The 19,102-nt window shown below is 42.4% G+C and overlaps 1 protein-coding gene across 1 annotated transcript in view; it reads right to left on the bottom strand.

Moving 5' to 3' along the window:
- Positions 1 to 4,933: 4,933 nt before the first annotated feature.
- The window catches only part of LOC139106367 (gustatory receptor 68a-like), a 134,331-nt gene continuing 120,162 nt past the window's right edge, over positions 4,934 to 19,102 (bottom strand). Inside the window, exon 5 of the mRNA XM_070663081.1 lies at positions 4,934 to 7,309. Within this exon, the coding sequence (XP_070519182.1) occupies positions 7,250 to 7,309 (60 nt within the window). The 3' untranslated portion in view covers positions 4,934 to 7,249. The remainder of the gene's footprint in view (positions 7,310 to 19,102) is intronic.

Here is a 19,102-nt window from a genome sequence, read left to right as displayed (position 1 = left end):
TCGTGTTAATTAATATATCTTTGATTGTATTATTCTAATTTTAGGAAAATGAGGTGATAATTTTTGTAATAATAAATTCAATGCATTACAGTTGGATATATCTATATAACAACTTTCTGTATGTCCCTTTTTTTGATAAATTTTTCCTGTGTACACATATTTATTTTTGGTAACAAAATATGAAGCTTTTTTAGAGAAATTTTTCTTAATTCCTCTAATAAGTTTAAATATCGTTCAATTATTAAAGGATCATCCACTTTACATAATGTAGAACATAACCAATTTTTTTTGGCTGTTTCATTAATTGTTTGTAATAAATTACATATTTTACCTCCTGTATTTAGAACAAGAAGTTCATTACTTTGTAATTCTCGATAAATTGTTTCTCTGTAATAACTTTCTGAGGTAGCCGTATGTTTTGATATGCCTCATAATGCATTTAATTTATCCTTAGGATTAATACATTCTTTTCCTAAAATCAAAGAAACTTTTGCTTTCTTTTTTAAAATTGTTATTGATTTGTATAAATTATAAATAAAATGATTTCTAATATTCATACAAGTCTGGACAATACGTTCTGAGTGTAATTGTTTTTCAATTCTATTTTCAATATTTAATTTCGTGTAAATTTTTTTTTTTAATAAAGATTTTCGTTTTAATAATGATCTATGATTCAATATTAATCCTTTTTTTAATTTTATTATTTTTTAGGGTTATACAATAATTTCTTATTACATTTGATTTATTTGTTTTTAATTTTAAATATTGTATTCGCCTTTTATATTTATTTAATGGTAAATTTTTATAAATCCTTTGTTTTTCACGATTTATTTTTAGATTTTTTAAATATTTTTCCCTTTTCTTTAAACGATAATAAATTATATTTTTTTTATAGCGTTCAACTTGTTTAGCTCTATTATCTGTTATTTTATTATTACTAATATAATCCAATGTTTTTTTAAATCGCTTAACAGCAGGTAAATTCTCGGAATTATCATTCTCGCTTCCCCTCTTATTTTTATTATTTTTTATAACATAAAAAGTATTCAATTCGTCAATTTTTGATTTAATTACATTGACTTCGTTTTTATTTGTTTTGGATTAATATCTTGTTCTAAATTTACGGAATTGAAATCTTCTTATATTGGTTTCAATATAGGTTCTTTGTTATCTATTTTAATTATATTATTTAAAAAATTTAAATTTTTATTCTTATGTATTACAACCAAAGATAACGGATAATCTTGATTTAATGAATTTTTAATTGTTTTATTATTATTATTTTTTTTATTTAATGTAATAGAATTTTCCAGTGTATTTGAATTTAATTTTAATTTTTTTAATACGATTTTCTGTTTAATTTTTTTTTTTTTTCCTATATGTCGTTTTATCCTTAAACAAGATGCTTTTACTTCTCGCATTTTAATAACAGCCAATGGAATTACTACTTGTGATTTTCCTTCTTTTAAATTTTGAGGAAAATGTTCAATTATATTATTTTCCAATAATTTTAATAAATGGGGACGCATTAAACCTCAATCATATTTTACTTTTTCTGGTTAAATATTATATAACAATAAAATTGCAAATGCAATTGAAAATACACCACAATCGTTACCATTTGGTTGTTGTTGTACTGTTGGAAATATAATACAATTTTCCTCAAAATTATTGTTTCACAAAGATAGTTCGCGCGAGTGTGAACGAAAAGAAAAAAAACGTAAATTTGGACGAACACTTTAATAATTAATTTTCTATGTACAGTCACCGCCAATAATGGCCTGTCGCACTGCGGCGACGGCGGCTCCCGTGCGTGAGGTGGGGTAGTGTGCGTGAGGCCTCATCGCGGATGGCGTACGTGAGGCGCGGAACGCCGAAAGGAGCGAGAGGACGGGGGAAAATTTGGTGGGGGGCGTTCTCATGCTCTCTCTCGCTCGCGACCCGTAAGTGTGAGAGAGAAAGCATAAGTGAACGCTAAGGAATTATTATAGGCGCACCTTCGCTCTCTCTCTTGCACGCGTTCGTGTTTATACGGGTAGACAAGGATAGAAGTATATTGCAAGAGTACGCTATTAATTCTAGCGTATACTTTAAGACATTTCGCGACTTTTAACAATCGAAATTAAATACTCATGTTACTTATATTTTAAATATATATTTTTACATTACGTATAATTTAATTTTGAGATAATTTTCGTTTTCTGTCTTGAGAAAAAAATTGTCTTTCTCAAGACAATTTGCCCGAATCAATCAGTGCGGTCAGTAACTCTTTTCTATCAATTTCGACAATTTTATCATTAAAGATTAAATTAATCGCCTTGCCTAGTGAAGACAGCCCAGCGCCACAGAGGTCTTGATCCATGGCTAAATATTTATCTCGCTTTTTTGAAGTTTCATTGATAGAAGATTCAATTTCTGGATTAAGTTTTGATGTCGCAATTGGACAATTGCCTTTACGTGGATATGACAAAAAAAGAGCATCCTTATTTTTTTTGTCTAAACCTTCTAGCAAAACTTCTTTCCACGTTTCCACCAACTTGGGGTGAAATTTAAATTCCCCGTCATCCTGTCTATAGCCTTTGCCCAGAATTTCAAGAGTTTCCTCATCTAGGTCGACAAACGCTGAATTATCAGCTGTCTCAGCCTCAATCTGGTTGTTCGTATGGAGATTTTTATTTTGGATTAAATTTTCCTTGTTTGATTCCGAGATATTTAACAAAAGAAACAAGATTTTTATCCTCTAAGTCATCATATCCTAGACATGTACAGATTGTCTCATCTCACGTATGAGCTCTCCGCCAATTACAACAATTAACCAAATCTGGTATTGTCGAAAAAACGTACGGCTTGTCTTACCTCACGTGTGAGCTCGCCGCCATAACAAACATTTTACCTGGGATTACTGATGAAATGAGATCATCTTCTAGGTTAACCGGTACAACGGAACCTTCTGGCGAAATACATTGGCGTTTTTTGTTTAGCTTTTCCTCAATTTTTCTTAATTTTTTCATAAGCCTCTCCACTGAGGGAGAGCGACTTCTTTTTTTACCTTTTTTTCCCATAATACTAGTAATTAACGCTTTGCTGAAAAAAACGTGACTTATACCAAAACGCACAAAAAACGTTATGAAGATCGGCGCGTGGCGGCAGCGCATGTGTGTTTTTTCTTGGCTGAAAATGTGACGGTACCTGACAGACAATAGCGGTACTACATAGTGATCGTTAGTGATAACGAGAACGAAACACGAAGCATAATTGTATTTGTAATTAACAGATTGAATTTTACCTATAGTTGTATTGATTGAAATCTCTTACAATTTACATAATCGCCAGGATTTTCTTTCGGTGCATCAATTCGTATGTGGGTACCATCAATAACCACAATAGTATTTGAAAATCCACTGTTTTCTTTAAATCCTTGTCTAACTGTTCTACTAAGATCTCCAATAGACCACTTAATAAATAGTGATGCATTTAAAAAGAGTGCATGAATAACTTTGCAGAGCTCAAATAGCAGTTGCTCTTTTAACATTGAATCTATCTCAGACAGATCTTTAAAAAAATTTATTTAATATTTTTTATTGTACATTAACAATTACTTATTGCATTACTTAAAGAATTTGTATTGTACCTGTAAGAGTCAATGGTTGCCATTTTCCAAATAGTTATCATTAGTTGATGAGCAGTAGGGATTATAGGACATTCTTTTATCTGTCGAGTTAAATATGGTCTCAGCATTTCTAATAAAAATTGGAAAGTCGCTTTTGTCATTCTATAAAAAAAAATGTTAATATCAAGAATTTGTATGTGTAAGCATGCATGGATAATTGGAAATAAAATTAAGTAGAATAAATATATATCTCATATTTATATTATACATAACGTTAGTTTCAATTTTTTACACATACACGTACAAATGATATTTTTTTAAATGTATAATGTAAAATATGTTATAAAATAAAGTAAAAAGCATATGTTTATTTACTAACCTAAAATAACTTTTAAAGTCGTCTTCCACGTAATTGTTAACAACACGATCGACATAATTTTTAATACGTGGGCTATGTTTACGCTTTTTTTTTTATATACAACCACTTTCCATTTATCGTCAGAGCTCGATAAATTTTAAAAAATTATTTCTATAGCGCAACACTATCATTTTGATAGAATCCATCTTGGCATTTATCTTGATCGATCTTATTCATGAAAGTCGTTTCACTTAACGTTTTGCTTGTAACGCCCACAAGCTTATTAAACAGCAAATATCGTGGTCGTGGTCGTAGTTATTGCGGACGATAAATGTAACGCACCTTATAAAGAGAGTAAAGCGGATATTGTGCCACTCACTGATTGGTTCCGCCATTTTCAGGTAAACTTCCGTAATATTTATACGTATATGCGTATACATACATGCACACTCACAATGCAAGTAATGCAAGCGTGAGAAGCATGTTGTGTTTATCAAATTGTAAAATATTTTTCCAGTGCTGCTGGGTGTGCCTCACCTGCAAACAACGGTAGCATTGAAGCATGGAAGCCTTGCTTCCATTAATTCGACTTTGGCAGGAGTCCATCCAATTTTTAGATACCCAGTGGAAGCTAGCTTGCTAGCAGTCTTCACCGGGTATTTCAACCATGCTGAGTGCAGGCCATCAACAGAAGGTTTGAGGGGCGTCATTTTGATTTGCTCCGCTTTGCAGTTTCCTTCTCCACAATCGTAATAATTTCTTGAACAGTAATAGAGTCGTCCAGGTCTCTGAGTCGAATTTCGGCAAGTTTTTTAGGGATGTATGGAAATATATCATGATCCTTTTCGAAAATTTTGTCTAGAGCACTAATTATTGTTTCCACTTTAGAGTGACAATCCTGTAAGTATATTTCAAAGAGCGGAGCTTTTGTAACCGCTCTTTTTGATCTCAAATCCTCAATGCTGAAAACAGATATGTTAATTCTTGCCTTGGCTATAGAGATAACTTCAGCTCGCCGTTCCAGAGGACAGTTGATCACGACTGCCGCTGATTTTGGCACCCTTCTCGAGATGATTTTACGAGTTTTAGACCTAGCTACAGTAGTGGTGGAACTAGACATAGCAGGTACAGGTAGTTTTTTCTGTTTCTTTCCCAAGACAGTGATCCAAAGAACCTCCTGAGACGTATGATAGCCTGTGGCAATAAACGCTCCTTCCGAGTATACCCATTATTATTGAGTCATTGTTCCTTATTATGTTGCAGACGTTTAGAGTTAACATCCAAGTGTTTCTTGTAAGAGGGGAGGGAATCTGTTTCTTTTGTGAATAGGATGCATTTTGTTTTTTATTTCCATTCAGAGGGATAGAAGGATCAAACTGAAACCTGAGTTTCTAGGAGTGTAATGAATCAGTATGTAAATCGATCAGTCGTCTTTTTGATATTTTTGTTAAACAGGTTGTCGTGCAACAAGCTGCCAGTTTTAGCGTTTTGGCCAAAGCTTTCTTTAACCCAGTGGAGACTTTCGCCATTCTTAAAACACTATGCATATTTTCCATTAAAGTGTCCGCTATTTATTGAATGGAAAAAAATTTGACCTCCAAAGAGTATGCTTTGATAAGTTTAACGTTTTTCTCGTTGTTTTCAATAGCGGAGGAATCCTTAATCAAGGATTTCTGAGTACAGACTTATCCATCAGGTTTGCAGCGTCTCCTGTAGAAGTCGAACTTCTTCATCAAACTCTTGTTCTTTGTCGCAAGAGGAGCCATCGAAAAAGAACAACGTTGGTATGAAAGGCTGTATAGACACTGAGCAAAGCCTAATAGAATTGTCCGACAGTGTTGAAAGTGGAGAATCATGTTGAAGCCCTACTTTTATATGAGTACTTTCTTGGCATGTAAGCAACATACTGAAAGTAAAAGTAAAAAAATAAAATGTAGGGAAAGGAAACAAAGCTGAAAGAAAAACAAAATAAGAGAACGTTATTGCGACGTTTATGTCGGCAGAAGTAAGACTTCCTGCATTCTCCATATTCTGAAAGAAAGGCAGGCATAAGGTCTGTAGAAGACTGCTTGGAAAAAAAATCATCAAAATATTTATATTTTTTTAATCGATAGAACTTGTTTCGCTGATAACGAAAAAGAAAAATTGGAAGGTTATACGATGTTTAGTTTAAAAGATATAGCGAAATAAATATTGACATCTACACCATGGTGAGCATTTCTATAGAGAAAAGTTTATCTGAAAATGCCCCGCCGCGCACCACATCGGCAACACCACGCGGCAATAAATTGTACTAACCATTGTATTAAGTAAATTTTTTAAACCATGTAATGAAGAAGCTTTGTTCATAATAAATTAACCCAATAATTACAAAATAAATTTTATAATTAGTCTATGTTTCATATACATTTTTTTTTTGCAATAGGGAAAAGGAAGAGAAAGGTAGGAAAGGATTGAATGGAAGGAAAGCAGAATAAAAAGATTGGTACCTTTAAGGAAGACTGAGGGCAGAATGGGATTATTATTTGTCTCGGATTTCAGTGTAACACGTCTGTTCACAAGAAGAGCCAGAGTCAGAAAGGAGAAATTATCAAATAACATTATTCATTTTCTTTTTCACGGGTAACTAAGAACTCACGCGTCCTCGTGCATATAGCGGCGAGCTAGGGAACCCGTTATAGCAGCCGATAATCATGCTAGAGTGGCTTGATAGGTACAATATTCTAAAAGAGTAAATTATCAGAGATATAGTAGCATATTTAAGTGACTTTAATTGATTTATTTCTTATTTCTTAGAGATATATATACAATAATTTTCCGATATTTAAAAACATTATGATTAAGCAAGTAAATAATTGGTTTCATTGTTTAGGTTTCTTAAATGTAATTATGTATCTGAAGTTTTAAAATAGGTTAAAAATCCCGCCTAGTTACTAAAAATGGCCGATTTCCTTGAATCCGCTTCACTCTTCTTATAGTCTCTCTATTCAGAGTTTGGTCGTCACTTCTGTTCACTTTTAATCCGATCTTTTTTCTTCCCTCACTCTCTTAATTCAATTTTTTTCAGCAGACCTTTGCTAGCTTGCTCTTTCCTTTTTTTCAGTTTCTTTTCTTATTCTCACGCCCAGATTTTTACTTTTGCTTTCAGTTTGTTTCTTTGCAACTCTTCTTTTAATAAGTATTTTAGCGTTTTTCTTTTTACACCTAATGTCCATCTTAAATATCTTTTCTCTAGTTTCTACACATCTTCTCTTTTCTCTTTTATTTTACATATTATTATGTTACACATATGTGTTCATTTGTATTAGAATAACAACATACGTCGTGACTGTGGCAAAAAACTAAAAAAAGAAAAAAATACATTTTATAAAACTTTTTATTTTTTGTTCTTTAAAATTATATTACGCAAGGTTCTTTAACTACTTATTTTTTTAATTTAAATTAATTAATTAATTTTAATTAAATAAAAATTTTTTATATTTTAAATCTACAAAATACATTAACATAACCGTGGTACAGAGTGAGTGAAATGACTGTGAAAGTACCTGAGAGTGAATAAAGGAAGAGAGGTGGGACGGGAAGAGCGAGGGAGATAGGAATTAGGGAAAAAACGAAGGTAGGATAAGAGCCAGGAAAGGGAAAAATGAGAAAGGGAAGAAAGAAAGGGTTTTGGCGGACAGATAAAAAGGTTTGGAGCGAGGCATTAAGACGGGAGTTTAAACTAGAGGAATTAGAGAGAGGAATAAGAGAGATAAGTAGAAAGTGGCGACAACTAGAAACAGCCAGAAGAACTAAGTTGAATCAATGTAGGCAAAAGCGGTGGTTTTGAAAGGAGAAAAGATGGAGAACGGAAAAAGAATAGAGTAAAGCGGGAGAGGAATTGAAGTGGAAGGCGGGAAAGGGGAAAAGAAGATAAATGGGGATGGAAATAAGATAAGGAAAAAAGAGAAAGATTGGGAGGAAAAAAGAAAAGTAAGCAGGCGGGCAAGAGCGGAGGTGTTAAAAAAAAAAATTAAACAGTCTTTCGATACTGGAAATGTACAAAACGGGGGAAAAGAAAGGTGAGGAAAGGAAATGAAGTTAGAGGGAGACTAGATGGTCATGAAAAGCACAAAGATATAAGGAGCATCAAAGTAGAAAGAAAAGGGTGTATGGATGAAAATGGTAAATGAAATAAGAAAAGAGTTTAAAGATATTATGATGAAAATAAGGGAAATAAAAGAGAAAAGGAAAAATATAAAAAAGTGCTTGGAGAAGATAAAAGAGAAATGAGATACAAAGAGGAAGGTGCTAGTAAAGAGAGTGCGGAATTTGGAGAAAATGGTGTTAAAATTTGAAAGTAAGAAAAAGAGGAGAGTGGAGGAAAAGAAAGGAGATGAGAAAAAAAGGGATAGAAAAAGAGGAGAAAAAAATGGGGAGAGAAGAGGGGGTAATTGAGAGGAATTGGAGGAGAAAATAAAAAACTTGTGATGGAAGATGAGAGGAAGAAGAGAAAAGAAAGGAAAAGAAATATAATAATAAGGGGAGTGAAAGCGATAGAAAAAAGAAAGGAAGAAGTGAGGATGTACACGCGTACATGTGCTAGCGTTCGGACGATCGAGCAATACGGAATTTTCCTCGGTCGTCCGACACGTAGATCGCACGCGGCGTCGTCGCGGGTTTTCGCTTGGCGATCATACCGTAAATGCGTGCTGAGTAGCGTACTCAACCCTTTTTTCTTCCCTTTTCTTTCTTGTTTGCGACATTCCATTCCTCGAGCCCGGTGCTCGAATTCCGACGAAAGCAGTCGATTCAGTTAGTCGTATCCGAGCTTCCGCCTTGCCACGATGTGGTATGTTCGCGCCGCGAATCGAAAATTGTTAACGGTTGATTAGATTTCGCGGCCGAATCGGATCGCCTCCGACGCTCTGGGACTCGACTCGCCAAGCTACCCAGAGTGATCGTCCTCCGTGCAGCCTGCACCGGAGATTTGGCACGTCGTGCCGTCCCTGCGAATTTTGTGTGTATTTCGCGTGCGTGTGGGATTCCATTGGCGCGCCTGAAGCGAAGCGCGATCGCGATTGCCGAGCCGCCTCGCGTTCTCTGCGTCGCGTTGAAGATATCCGCATCGCGGGTGCCTCCAGTGGGAAGCGCCTCAAGATCTCCGTCGCGTCGAACGGCGGCTATCCGACGGCAAACTCAAGATTTCCGTCTCGTATTCTATTTTCAAATTTATTTCGTTCCGGGTGTGTGTATGTGTGTGTCAATAAAATTCGTTGATTAACCGAGTAATTGGTCTTGTCACGGAGCTTTCCTACCCCCCGCGCGACGCCCTTGTCAGGGTGGTCCCGGTACACGAGTGCCGCGGGTGAGTGCTCTACGCGCACCGTCGCGCACATAGTTTGCTGGTCCTTCGAGCCGGATTCGCGCGGGTGCGTGGCAATTCCGTGATTCTTTATTTCTTCCGCGGCGACTTGTGCTCCGGGTGGTGATTACCATGGGTGACTTGCTCATCGGACAAGGGGTTACGAGACGCTCCATCGAGCGCACGCTCATCAACTTTAAGAAATTGGGGCGTGATAACATTACCGCCGCCAAGGTCCGGAGTCGGATCGCCTCTCTCCAAGAATCTTGGACTCGCTTCCAAGATGCCCACGTTCAGTTGCTCCGGAGCACTCCGGAACAGGATCTCCAGAAGCTGGACTACTTCAGGAACCAGGAGTTTGAGGCTACAGAGGAGGCCTACCAGACGACGCGGGACGCCTTGACGGACTTCCTGGAGGAGATGGAGCCGGTCGTAAGCCAGCCGTCTGTATTCAACTCCACCGGTATCCATGCAGAACCGCCGGGCCTCGCGATGCCGAACATGCCCAAAATTCGTTTGCCCGTGTTCGACGGCAATTACGCCCACTGGGCTACGTTTCGCGATCAGTTCGTTTCCTTGATAATTCGCAACGCGGCTTTAAGTGACTTTGCTCGCATGCATTATCTCGTTTCGTCGTTGCAGGGTACCGCTCTGAACTGTATTTCAAATCTTCCGGTCACCGCTGATAATTTCCGCGGGGCATGGTCGGCATTGAAAGAACGATTCGACGACAAGCAGCAACTTATCGATACGCATTTCGCGACTTTGTTCGGGCTCTCGGCATTGACTCGGGAATCCGCTGAAAATTTGCAGCTCTTGCGCGATCGCGTTCAAACTACCGTTTCTTTGTTGGAACAATTAGATCGCAGTTCCGAAGATTTGTGGAGCGACTTTCTGGTCTATTTGATTAAACAAAGATTAGACCCCGCAACTCGTAAGGCGTGGAATTTGAAGAACAGCGATGCCGAGAGTCCCCCTCGCTACACCGAATTACTCCGTTTTTAAGTGCTCGAGCGCGCGCTGGACAGCGGTCCTGATCGAGTCGCTTCGAAACCGACGCATTCGAACGCGACGTCACGCGTGCATCACGCGTCGGCAGGCTTGTCCTCGTCTCCGAGGACGAGTGTATCGCCCTGTCCATTGTGTCGAGCGCGACACTTTTTGCGAGCGTGTCCGCGATTCTTATCCTTATCTCCGACGGCGCGGATGGGAATTGTTAAAAAATTCGGTCGATGTCTAAATTGTTTAAGTGATTCGCACGCGCTTCCTGCGTGCCCGAGTCAATACTCATGTAATTCCTGCAAAAGGCGACATCACTCCATGTTACACGTGGATACGGATATTCCGCGTGCCGACGCGGCGGTCGCGGCGCCTAGCCCGAATCTCGACTCTCCGGTGCCACGCTCCGATACCGTGAGCGTAAATAACGCGGTTACCTCTAAGCTTTTGCGTGTGCCTAAACAGATTCTTCTCGCTACAGCGCGTGTCAAATTAAGCGTGACATCTGGGCATAGCGTCTCCGTCCGAGCTCTGCTGGATCAAGGCTCCGAAGCCACATTTATATCGGAGAGTATGGCTCAATTGCTACGAGCCAAAAGGCAACGCGCACACATTAATATCTCTGCCGTCGGCGGGATACAGCTCGGGCAGGTTCGGCAAGCGACCACGATCGCGGTGTCACCCCTTCAATCGGATAGCCCTTCATTTACGGTGACGGCTCTCATTCTTCGGTCCTTGACTCACTACGCGCCGCGTCGCGTAACATCGTTGAGCGAGATCTCACATCTCTCCGATCTATCCTGGGCCGATCCGGACCCCCTGAGTTCAGATCCGATCCACGTGATTCTCGGCGCCGATCTTTACGGCGACCTGATTCTGGATGGCGTGCGGCACGGTCTTTCTGGCCAACCGGTCGCGCAACGCTCCGTCTTCGGATGGCTCATCTCCGGCCCTCTTTGCGCCCCTTTAGCTGCTTCAGATCCGTCGGCCAGTTTGACCACTCATCACTGCATGTCCTTGGCCCCATTGGAGGAAGCCATCGTCAAGTTTTGGGAGGTGGAGGACCTTCCCGCCGCGCGTGTTTTGACTCAGCAGGAGGAGCAATGCGAGGAACATTTTTGCACGACTCATTCTCGTACTTCCGACGGAAGATATATCGTTCGGCTGCCGTTTAACGTGGCGTTGCCTCTAAATCTCGGCCCCACCCGGCACCGCGCGGGAATGCAGTTTTTACAATTACAGCGCCGCTTTGATACTCACCCGTCTCTACGCGCGGAATATTTTCAATTTATGACGGAATATGAAAACCTTCGGCACATGCGGAAAGTTCGTAGTTCGCAGGGGGCTAGCCAACGTGTGTTTATTCCTCACCATCCGGTGATTCGAGCTGACAGTGCAACAACTCGGTTACGCGTCGTGTTTAACGCGTCAAGTCGGTCCGCGAGCGGCCTGTCGCTAAATGATTTTCTGCACGCCGGTCCTAAACTGCAGACCGAGTTGCCTGCTATTCTCCTGCAGTGGCGGCAATTCCGCTTTGTGTACACCGCGGATATTGCGAAAATGTTTCGCCAAATTCTGATCGACGAACGCGACCTCGACTATCAATGCATTCTCTGGCGGGGCGAGACATCCGCTTCAATCGACGAATATCAGCTGCTGACGGTTACGTACGGCATGAAGTGCGCTCCGTATCTCGCCTTACGCGTTCTTCGTCGTCTGGCGGAGGACGACGGAAATCGGTTCCCTCTTGCAGCTTCCATTCTCCGTAGGCAAATCTACGTCGACGACGTTCTTTTCGGCGACCACGACGTGGCGTCTCTTAAACTTAAGCGCGATCAACTCGTGTCTCTCCTTAAATGCGGGCAATTCACTCTTCGCAAATGGGCTAGCAATTCAACTGCTTTGCTCGAGGATATAGATCCTCTCGATCACGGACTCGCTTGCGATAAAAATCTCGCGACAGATGGGACGGTTAAAATACTCGGCATCGTTTGGAACCCGAATTCTGACGGATTCAGTTACCGCGTGTCGCTTGATCGAGAAGTTTCATTAACCAAACGATCTGTCCTATCGATTATTGCTCGGTTATACGACCCGTTGGGATGGGCGACGCCCGTGATTATCGCAGCAAAAATCCTTATGCAAAGTCTCTGGCGGCTGCAACTCGATTGGGATTCTCCTCTTCCGCCTCACTTCGTTGAGCGCTGGCACCCGGTTTACACGAGCTTCCAGTTCTTGAACAGCGTGCATATTCCACGCTGGACGAGCTTCGGTCCGAGCTCCTCCCTCGAATTGCACGGGTTCGCCGACGCGTCCACTCTCGCATATGCCGCGGCAGTTTACGCGCGTGTTACTCTCGCTGACGGCGAAACGCGCGTCATTTTACTCGCGGGCAAGTCTAAGGTCGCCCCGATCAAGCCGTTAACGGTACCTCGTCTTGAGCTCCTAGCTGCGCTTCTTCTTTCGCGACTCATGTCTTTCGTTAAGAGCGCACTGAATCTTTCAGGGGTTTCGTGTTTTTGTTGGTCGGACTCGACTATTACGCTGTCATGGTTGAAGTTTCCTCCGTTGCGGGGGAACGTGTTCGCTGTCAATCGAGTCAGCCGAATTCGCGAATTACTTCCGGAGGCGGTCTGGCGGCACGTCCTGACGTCCGACAATCCAGCCGATTGTGCCTCTCGTGGCATTCTCGGAAGTACGATTCTCTCGCACTCCCTTTGGTGGCGTGGTCCGGCTTGGCTTCTTCAGCCGCCCTCTGAGTGGCCAGCCGACCTTCAGTCTCGGGAGTCCGATTTTCCAGAGGTAGGGGAAACCGTTTCGCATCTCGTTATTAATCAGGAGCCGCCGTGGGATCTTGCTTCACGCTTTTCATCGTGGGACAAGCTACTCCGCGTTACCGCGTATGTTTACCGATTCACTTCGCGATGTCTTCGCCGCAGCATCGTGGATATCGACTCTTTAAGCAATTCTTTTGCGCTTTCCGTTCCGGAGATTACTCACGCCAGAAATTACTGGATCCGCGTTATTCAGGGGGAACTCTTTGCAGCGGAGCTTCTCTCGCTGAAGCGTAAGGGTACAGTACCGTCAAAAAGCGTTCTGTCCGCCTACAGTCCATTTCTGGACTCTGACTCGGTCTTACGCGTCGGCGGTCGTCTACGGCACGCCTATCTGTCTTACGAGAGCAAGCACCCAATTCTACTTGCTGCTCATCCGCTTGTGCGTCTCCTCGCGAGACAGTATCATTTGCGCTCGCTACATGGCGGTCTGCAGCTTACCCTTCGCAACCTCCGCCAGCAGTTTTGGATTTTACGCGCTCGATGTCTGGTCAAGACCGAAATACATCGATGCGTCATTTGCGTCCGCGAGAGATCGGCCGCGTCCACCCAGCTTATGGGTAATTTGCCTGCGGAGCGTGTTACTCCTCCACCCCGCGCGTTCTCATGGTGCGGTCTTGATTACGCCGGCCCGGTTCGCGTCCGCGCTTCTGCCGGTCGCGGGAATTCCATTAAAAAGGCCTACATTGCAGTGTTCATCTGCCTTTCCACGCGCGCGGTTCATTTGGAACTAGTGGGTGACTATAGCACACCCGCGTTTATCGGCGCCTTCACGCGTTTCTGTTCCCGTCGCGGTTTGCCGCAATCCATTTACTCCGATAACGGCACGAATTTTATAGGTGCCGACAAGGAGCTGACCGCGGCTTATCGTGCCGCCTTACGCGATCCGAATTTTCTAAATCAGACCGCCAGTGACAGGGTGGCCTGGCACTTCATCCCTCCGGCTGCTCCGCAATTCGGCGGAATCTGGGAGGCGGGGGTGCGCTCGGTGAAGCATCACCTCCGGCGTGTCGTTGGATCGCACACGCTGTCGAACGAGGAGTTCGTCACCCTTTTATGTCAGGTGGAGGCATGTTTGAATTCGCGCCCGATTGCGCCGATGTCCGATTCCCTCGAGGATTATCAATATCTAACGCCCGGTCATTTTCTAATAGAGTCCCCCCTCACGGTACCTCCAGAACCTTCTCTTTTCGAGCTGAAGGAAGGCCGTTTAACGCGCTGGCAACTTGTTCGCCAATTCGCCGAACGACTCTGGCGGCTGTGGTCATCCGATTATATAAACACGCTCCAGCAGCGTGCTAAGTGGCGAAAGCCTGAGCCCTCTCTCGAAGTCGGTCAACTCGTTTTCCTACGCAATCCTTTGTTGCCTCCCTGTAAATGGGAGATCGGGCGTGTGATTCAGGTCCACCCGGGCGTGGACGGCCTGGTTCGTGTCGCCACTGTCAAGACTGCGAGCTCCTCGTACGTTAGACCAGTCGGCAAAGTCTGCGTTTTGCCTATCCGTTCTTATTCGGATCCGCGAAAGGCGTCCGAGCTTAATGACAATCCGGCGACTAAATTGTAATTCCGATGGCGATGCGTAGCGTTAGTTTTAAGCCTGCCTATGTAAATACCTAGCGTTAGTTTAAGTTGCGCCTACTTTAAGTTTTCTTCGTTGTTCTCATTTGTGTTATTAGTTTATTTTGCGATCATTCAGGGCGGGCGGCGCGCCCTCGAATCTCTTTGTATCGTCAAATCGGTTTCAATTGTCTCACCTCGTCATTACTGACCTTCGCTACCGCCCCGTTTTGGCGATTGAAACGACGTTTCAAGGCGGGCGGTATGTACGCGCGTACATGTGCTAGCGTTCGGACGATCGAGCAATACGGAATTTTCCTCGGTCGTCCGACACGTAGATCGCACGCGGCGTCGTCGCGGGTTTTCGCTTGGCGATCATACCGTAAATGCGTGCTGAGTAGCGTACTCAACCCTTTTTTCTTCCCTTTTCTTTCTTGTTTGCGACATTCCATTCCTCGAGCCCGGTGCTCGAATTCCGACGAAAGCAGTCGATTCAGTTAGTCGTATCCGAGCTTCCGCCTTGCCACGATGTGGTACGTTCGCGCCGCGAATCGAAAATTGTTAACGGTTGATTAGATTTCGCGGCCGAATCGGATCGCCTCCGACGCTCTGGGACTCGATTCGCCAAGCTACCCAGAGTGATCGTCCTCCGTGCAGCCTGCACCGGAGATTTGGCACGTCGTGCCGTCCCTGCGAATTTTGCGTGTATTTCGCGTGCGTGTGGGATTCCATTGGCGCGCCTGAAGCGAAGCGCGATCGCGATTGCCGAGCCGCCTCGCGTTCTCTGCGTCGCGTTGAAGATATCCGCATCGCGGGTGCCTCCAGTGGGAAGCGCCTCAAGATCTCCGTCGCGTCGAACGGCGGCTATCCGACGGCAAACTCAAGATTTCCGTCTCGTATTCTATTTTCAAATTTATTTCGTTCCGGGTGTGTGTATGTGTGTGTCAATAAAATTCGTTGATTAACCGAGTAATTGGTCTTGTCACGGAGCTTTCCTACCCCCCGCGCGACGCCCTTGTCAGGGTGGTCCCGGTACACGAGTGCCGCGGGTGAGTGCTCTACGCGCACCGTCGCGCACAGAGGAAGAAAATAGAAAGTATAATAAAGGCAACAGAAGTGGAAATAAAAATAGGAAAAATGAGAAGGGTAGGGAAGAAAGACAGGGAAAGAAAGGAAATAGTGTAGGTAAGGTTAGAGAAAATAGAGGAAAAATAGAGGTGATAAAAGGAAAAAAGAATTTGAGGGAGAGAGGGGAATGGATTGTAGATGATCTGATGGAGAAGGAGAAAAAAATTGAATGGATGATAAAGAGAGAAGTGGAGAGGTACAGAAGAGAAGGAAAAAGGGTAAGGGCATGGTATATGAGAATTTGAGTTGAGGAAGACATATGGATATGAGATGAAGAAAGAAAGAGGATGAGAAAATAAAGATAAAGAGTTTTGGAAAGGATTATATGAGTGGGATAAAATATGCATGAGCGAAACGTAGTTGCAAGAAAGAGGTTGGAAGAAGATTAGAAGCAGATTACCGAAAGGATACAAATGGGAAAGACAGGCGGCGGGGAGGAAGAATAGAAAAAGAAGGGCGATGGGGGGAATGCTTTGAGAAATAAAAGATGACAGAGAGAGAAAGAAAAAAGGAAGAAGTGAAGGAAGAGATAATCATGGTAATACAGGTAAATTTGAAAGGAGAGTGGTGAAAGATAATAGGGATTGGGACACGAGAGCCGAGAGGTTAAAGGAATGGGTAGAGAAAAAAAAGAAAGGTGAGAGAGTGCTGATAGGAGAAGACTTCAACTCGAGAACGGATAAAAAAGGGAGAAGAGTGAGAGAAGAGAGAGGGGGGGAAGACAAAAAAGAGAAGACCGAAAGATAAGAAAATAAATGAGAAAAGAAGGAAGATATGTAGGTTACTAAAAGAGTATGGATAGAAAATTTTTAATAGAGATATAGAGGGAAACGAAGAATGAGAGTGGACATATACGAAAGAGAAGGGAAGATCTGTAATAGAATATGTATTCCCTATGATGGTATTCCCTATGATAAGGAACGAAAAAACAAGAGAGAAAGTAGAAAGAATGAAGATCGAAGATAAGATTGACTCGAATCACCAGCCATTTACAGTGGTAGTGAGAGGGGAAGGCAAGAGAGATTAAGAAAAAATAAAAAGAAAAAAGAGAAGAAAAAGAGGAAGATGAACGGAAGACGAAAGGATGAGTTTTGTGGAATCTTTTAAGAGAGAGGAGAGAAAGGAACGTGAAATAGACAAGGAATGGAAAAGACTAAGAAGAGAGGTGGAGGAGACATTGGAGAGAGTGCAGAAAGAGAAAGGGAAAAAGCGCAGAGAAAATAACAAAAGTGCGAAGAAGGGATGGTGGGATGAGAAGTGCAAAGAGAGAATGAAGTGAGTAAGAGAGGAACCGAGGAGATAGAGAAAAAAAGAGGGAGAGGGGGAAATATACAAGGAGGAGAAAAAAAAGTATAAAGATGTATGCGAAAAGAAAAAAAAAAGAAAAGGAGAGATGGAAGAGAGAGATAGAGGAAGTAAAGGCGGAAGGAGACGTATGGAAGGTGATAAATAAAAGGAGGAGGGCGAGGAGGGAGGTGAACGAAAAAAAGGGATAAAGGAGTGGAACAGATATTTCAGAGAATCGCTGATAGGAGTAGAGTGGAGAGTAAACAGTGGGAAGAGGAAAAAGAGGATTGTTGCACCGGGAAGATGCCGTGGGGTCCGTTCTCCGGAAAGATGAATGTATGTTGGGCCGGAACAGGAAGCCGAGAATGAAGTCCCCTTTTTGTTAAACTGTTTTATTTTCTTTTATTTTTCTTCTCTTGCGAATTACAGCTGATCACTTCACGCGATTCACTTAATTATGATTTTTATTCACGACTGGCTTTCCGGGCCGCGGCTGCCCCTATATATGCCCTGCTGTTGCTATGTCAAAAATCATAGCAATCAGCAGAATCACGGGTGGCAACCGCTACTGTCCTCGGAATGTCGCGTCCTGGCCGAAAATGCCGGGTTACCTTGATCGGCGGTATTCTGCCGATCAAGCTAAATGGTCGCGTGCGTGCGACATTTCAACGTTATTCCCGGGCTTCTGTTGCCAAGGGCTCGGGATATAACAGGATGAAGAAAGAGGAAGAGAAGGAGATCGAGAAGAAAGAAATAGAGATAGTGATAAGGAATTTAAAAGAAAAAAAGCAGCAGGGGAGGATGAGATAGGAAATGAAATATGGAAGGGGGGAAGAAGTGTTAAAGAAATGATTGTGGGAAATATGCAACAGAGTATGAAGAGAAGAAGGGTTTCCAAGAAAGTAGAGGGAAGCAATTATAGTTCCTATAATAAAGAAAGGTAGAGAGGAGAAAGCAGAGGAATACAGGGGGGAGACATTGATGCAGACTGCATATAGAGTCTATGCAGTTAATTTGTTGGAGAGATTAAGACAGGAGATGGAGGGAAAAGGGATTCTGCCACCGAGTCAGACAGGTTTTAGGAAAGGCATGAGAATGGTGGATCAAATATACGTGGCCAATTATTTGATTAATAGATGTGAGAGGGACAAGGAGAAGAGGTTAATAATAGCGTTTATGGACATGAAGGTGGCCTTTGACTCGGTAGACAGAGAAGTGTTGGTAAGAACGATGAGGAAAAGAGGCATAAAAGAAGGACTGGTAAAAAGATGCGAAAAGCTGTGAGGGAAGACGGTGAGCAAGGTGAGGATACGGGATAAAGAAGGGGAAAGATTTTGGACGGGAAGAGGAGTGAGGCAGGGGTGCCCTCTGAGCCCCACGTTTTTCACGCTATTAATAGCGGATTTGGAGAAAGAGTTGGAGAAAGGGAGGTGGGGAGGGACAAAAATAAAAAAAAGTGTACACATTAGCTTATGCGGATGACGTTGTGGTGCTGGCGGAGAGTGAGGGGGGGTATGGTAGGACTTTTAAAGAATTTGGAATAGTATATGGAGAAAAAAGGGCTAGAGGTAAACGTGGAAAAGACGAAGGTGATAAAGTGTAGAGAAAAGAGAAAAACTGAAAAAAATAGTGTGGAAGTGGAAAGAAAGAGTGATAGAGGAAGTGAAGAGTTTTAAATATCTGAGATACGTGTTATCAGCGAATGAGAATCAGAGAGAGCAGATAAGGGATACAATAAATAAAGGCAGCGGTGGTGATAAGTCAGGTATAGAGCATAGAGAAATGGAGATTTGGAAAAGATTGAGCGAGAAGAATTTGGATGTTTGGCAGGCTGGACAGTGGTGTGGACAGTGGTGAGTTAGAGTGGAAATATGGAGGTGGAGAGAAAGAATAGAAATAAAAAGGTTACAAAAAAAGTTTCTGAGATAAACACTGGCGGTAGGAAGATACACGCAGGGATACATGGTGACGGAGGAAACACAGAG

The sequence above is a fragment of the Cardiocondyla obscurior genome, linkage group LG11 (assembly GCF_019399895.1).
Source record: "Cardiocondyla obscurior isolate alpha-2009 linkage group LG11, Cobs3.1, whole genome shotgun sequence".
NCBI lineage: Eukaryota > Metazoa > Arthropoda > Insecta > Hymenoptera > Formicidae > Cardiocondyla > Cardiocondyla obscurior.
This window is presented reverse-complemented; position numbering and strand designations above follow the sequence as displayed.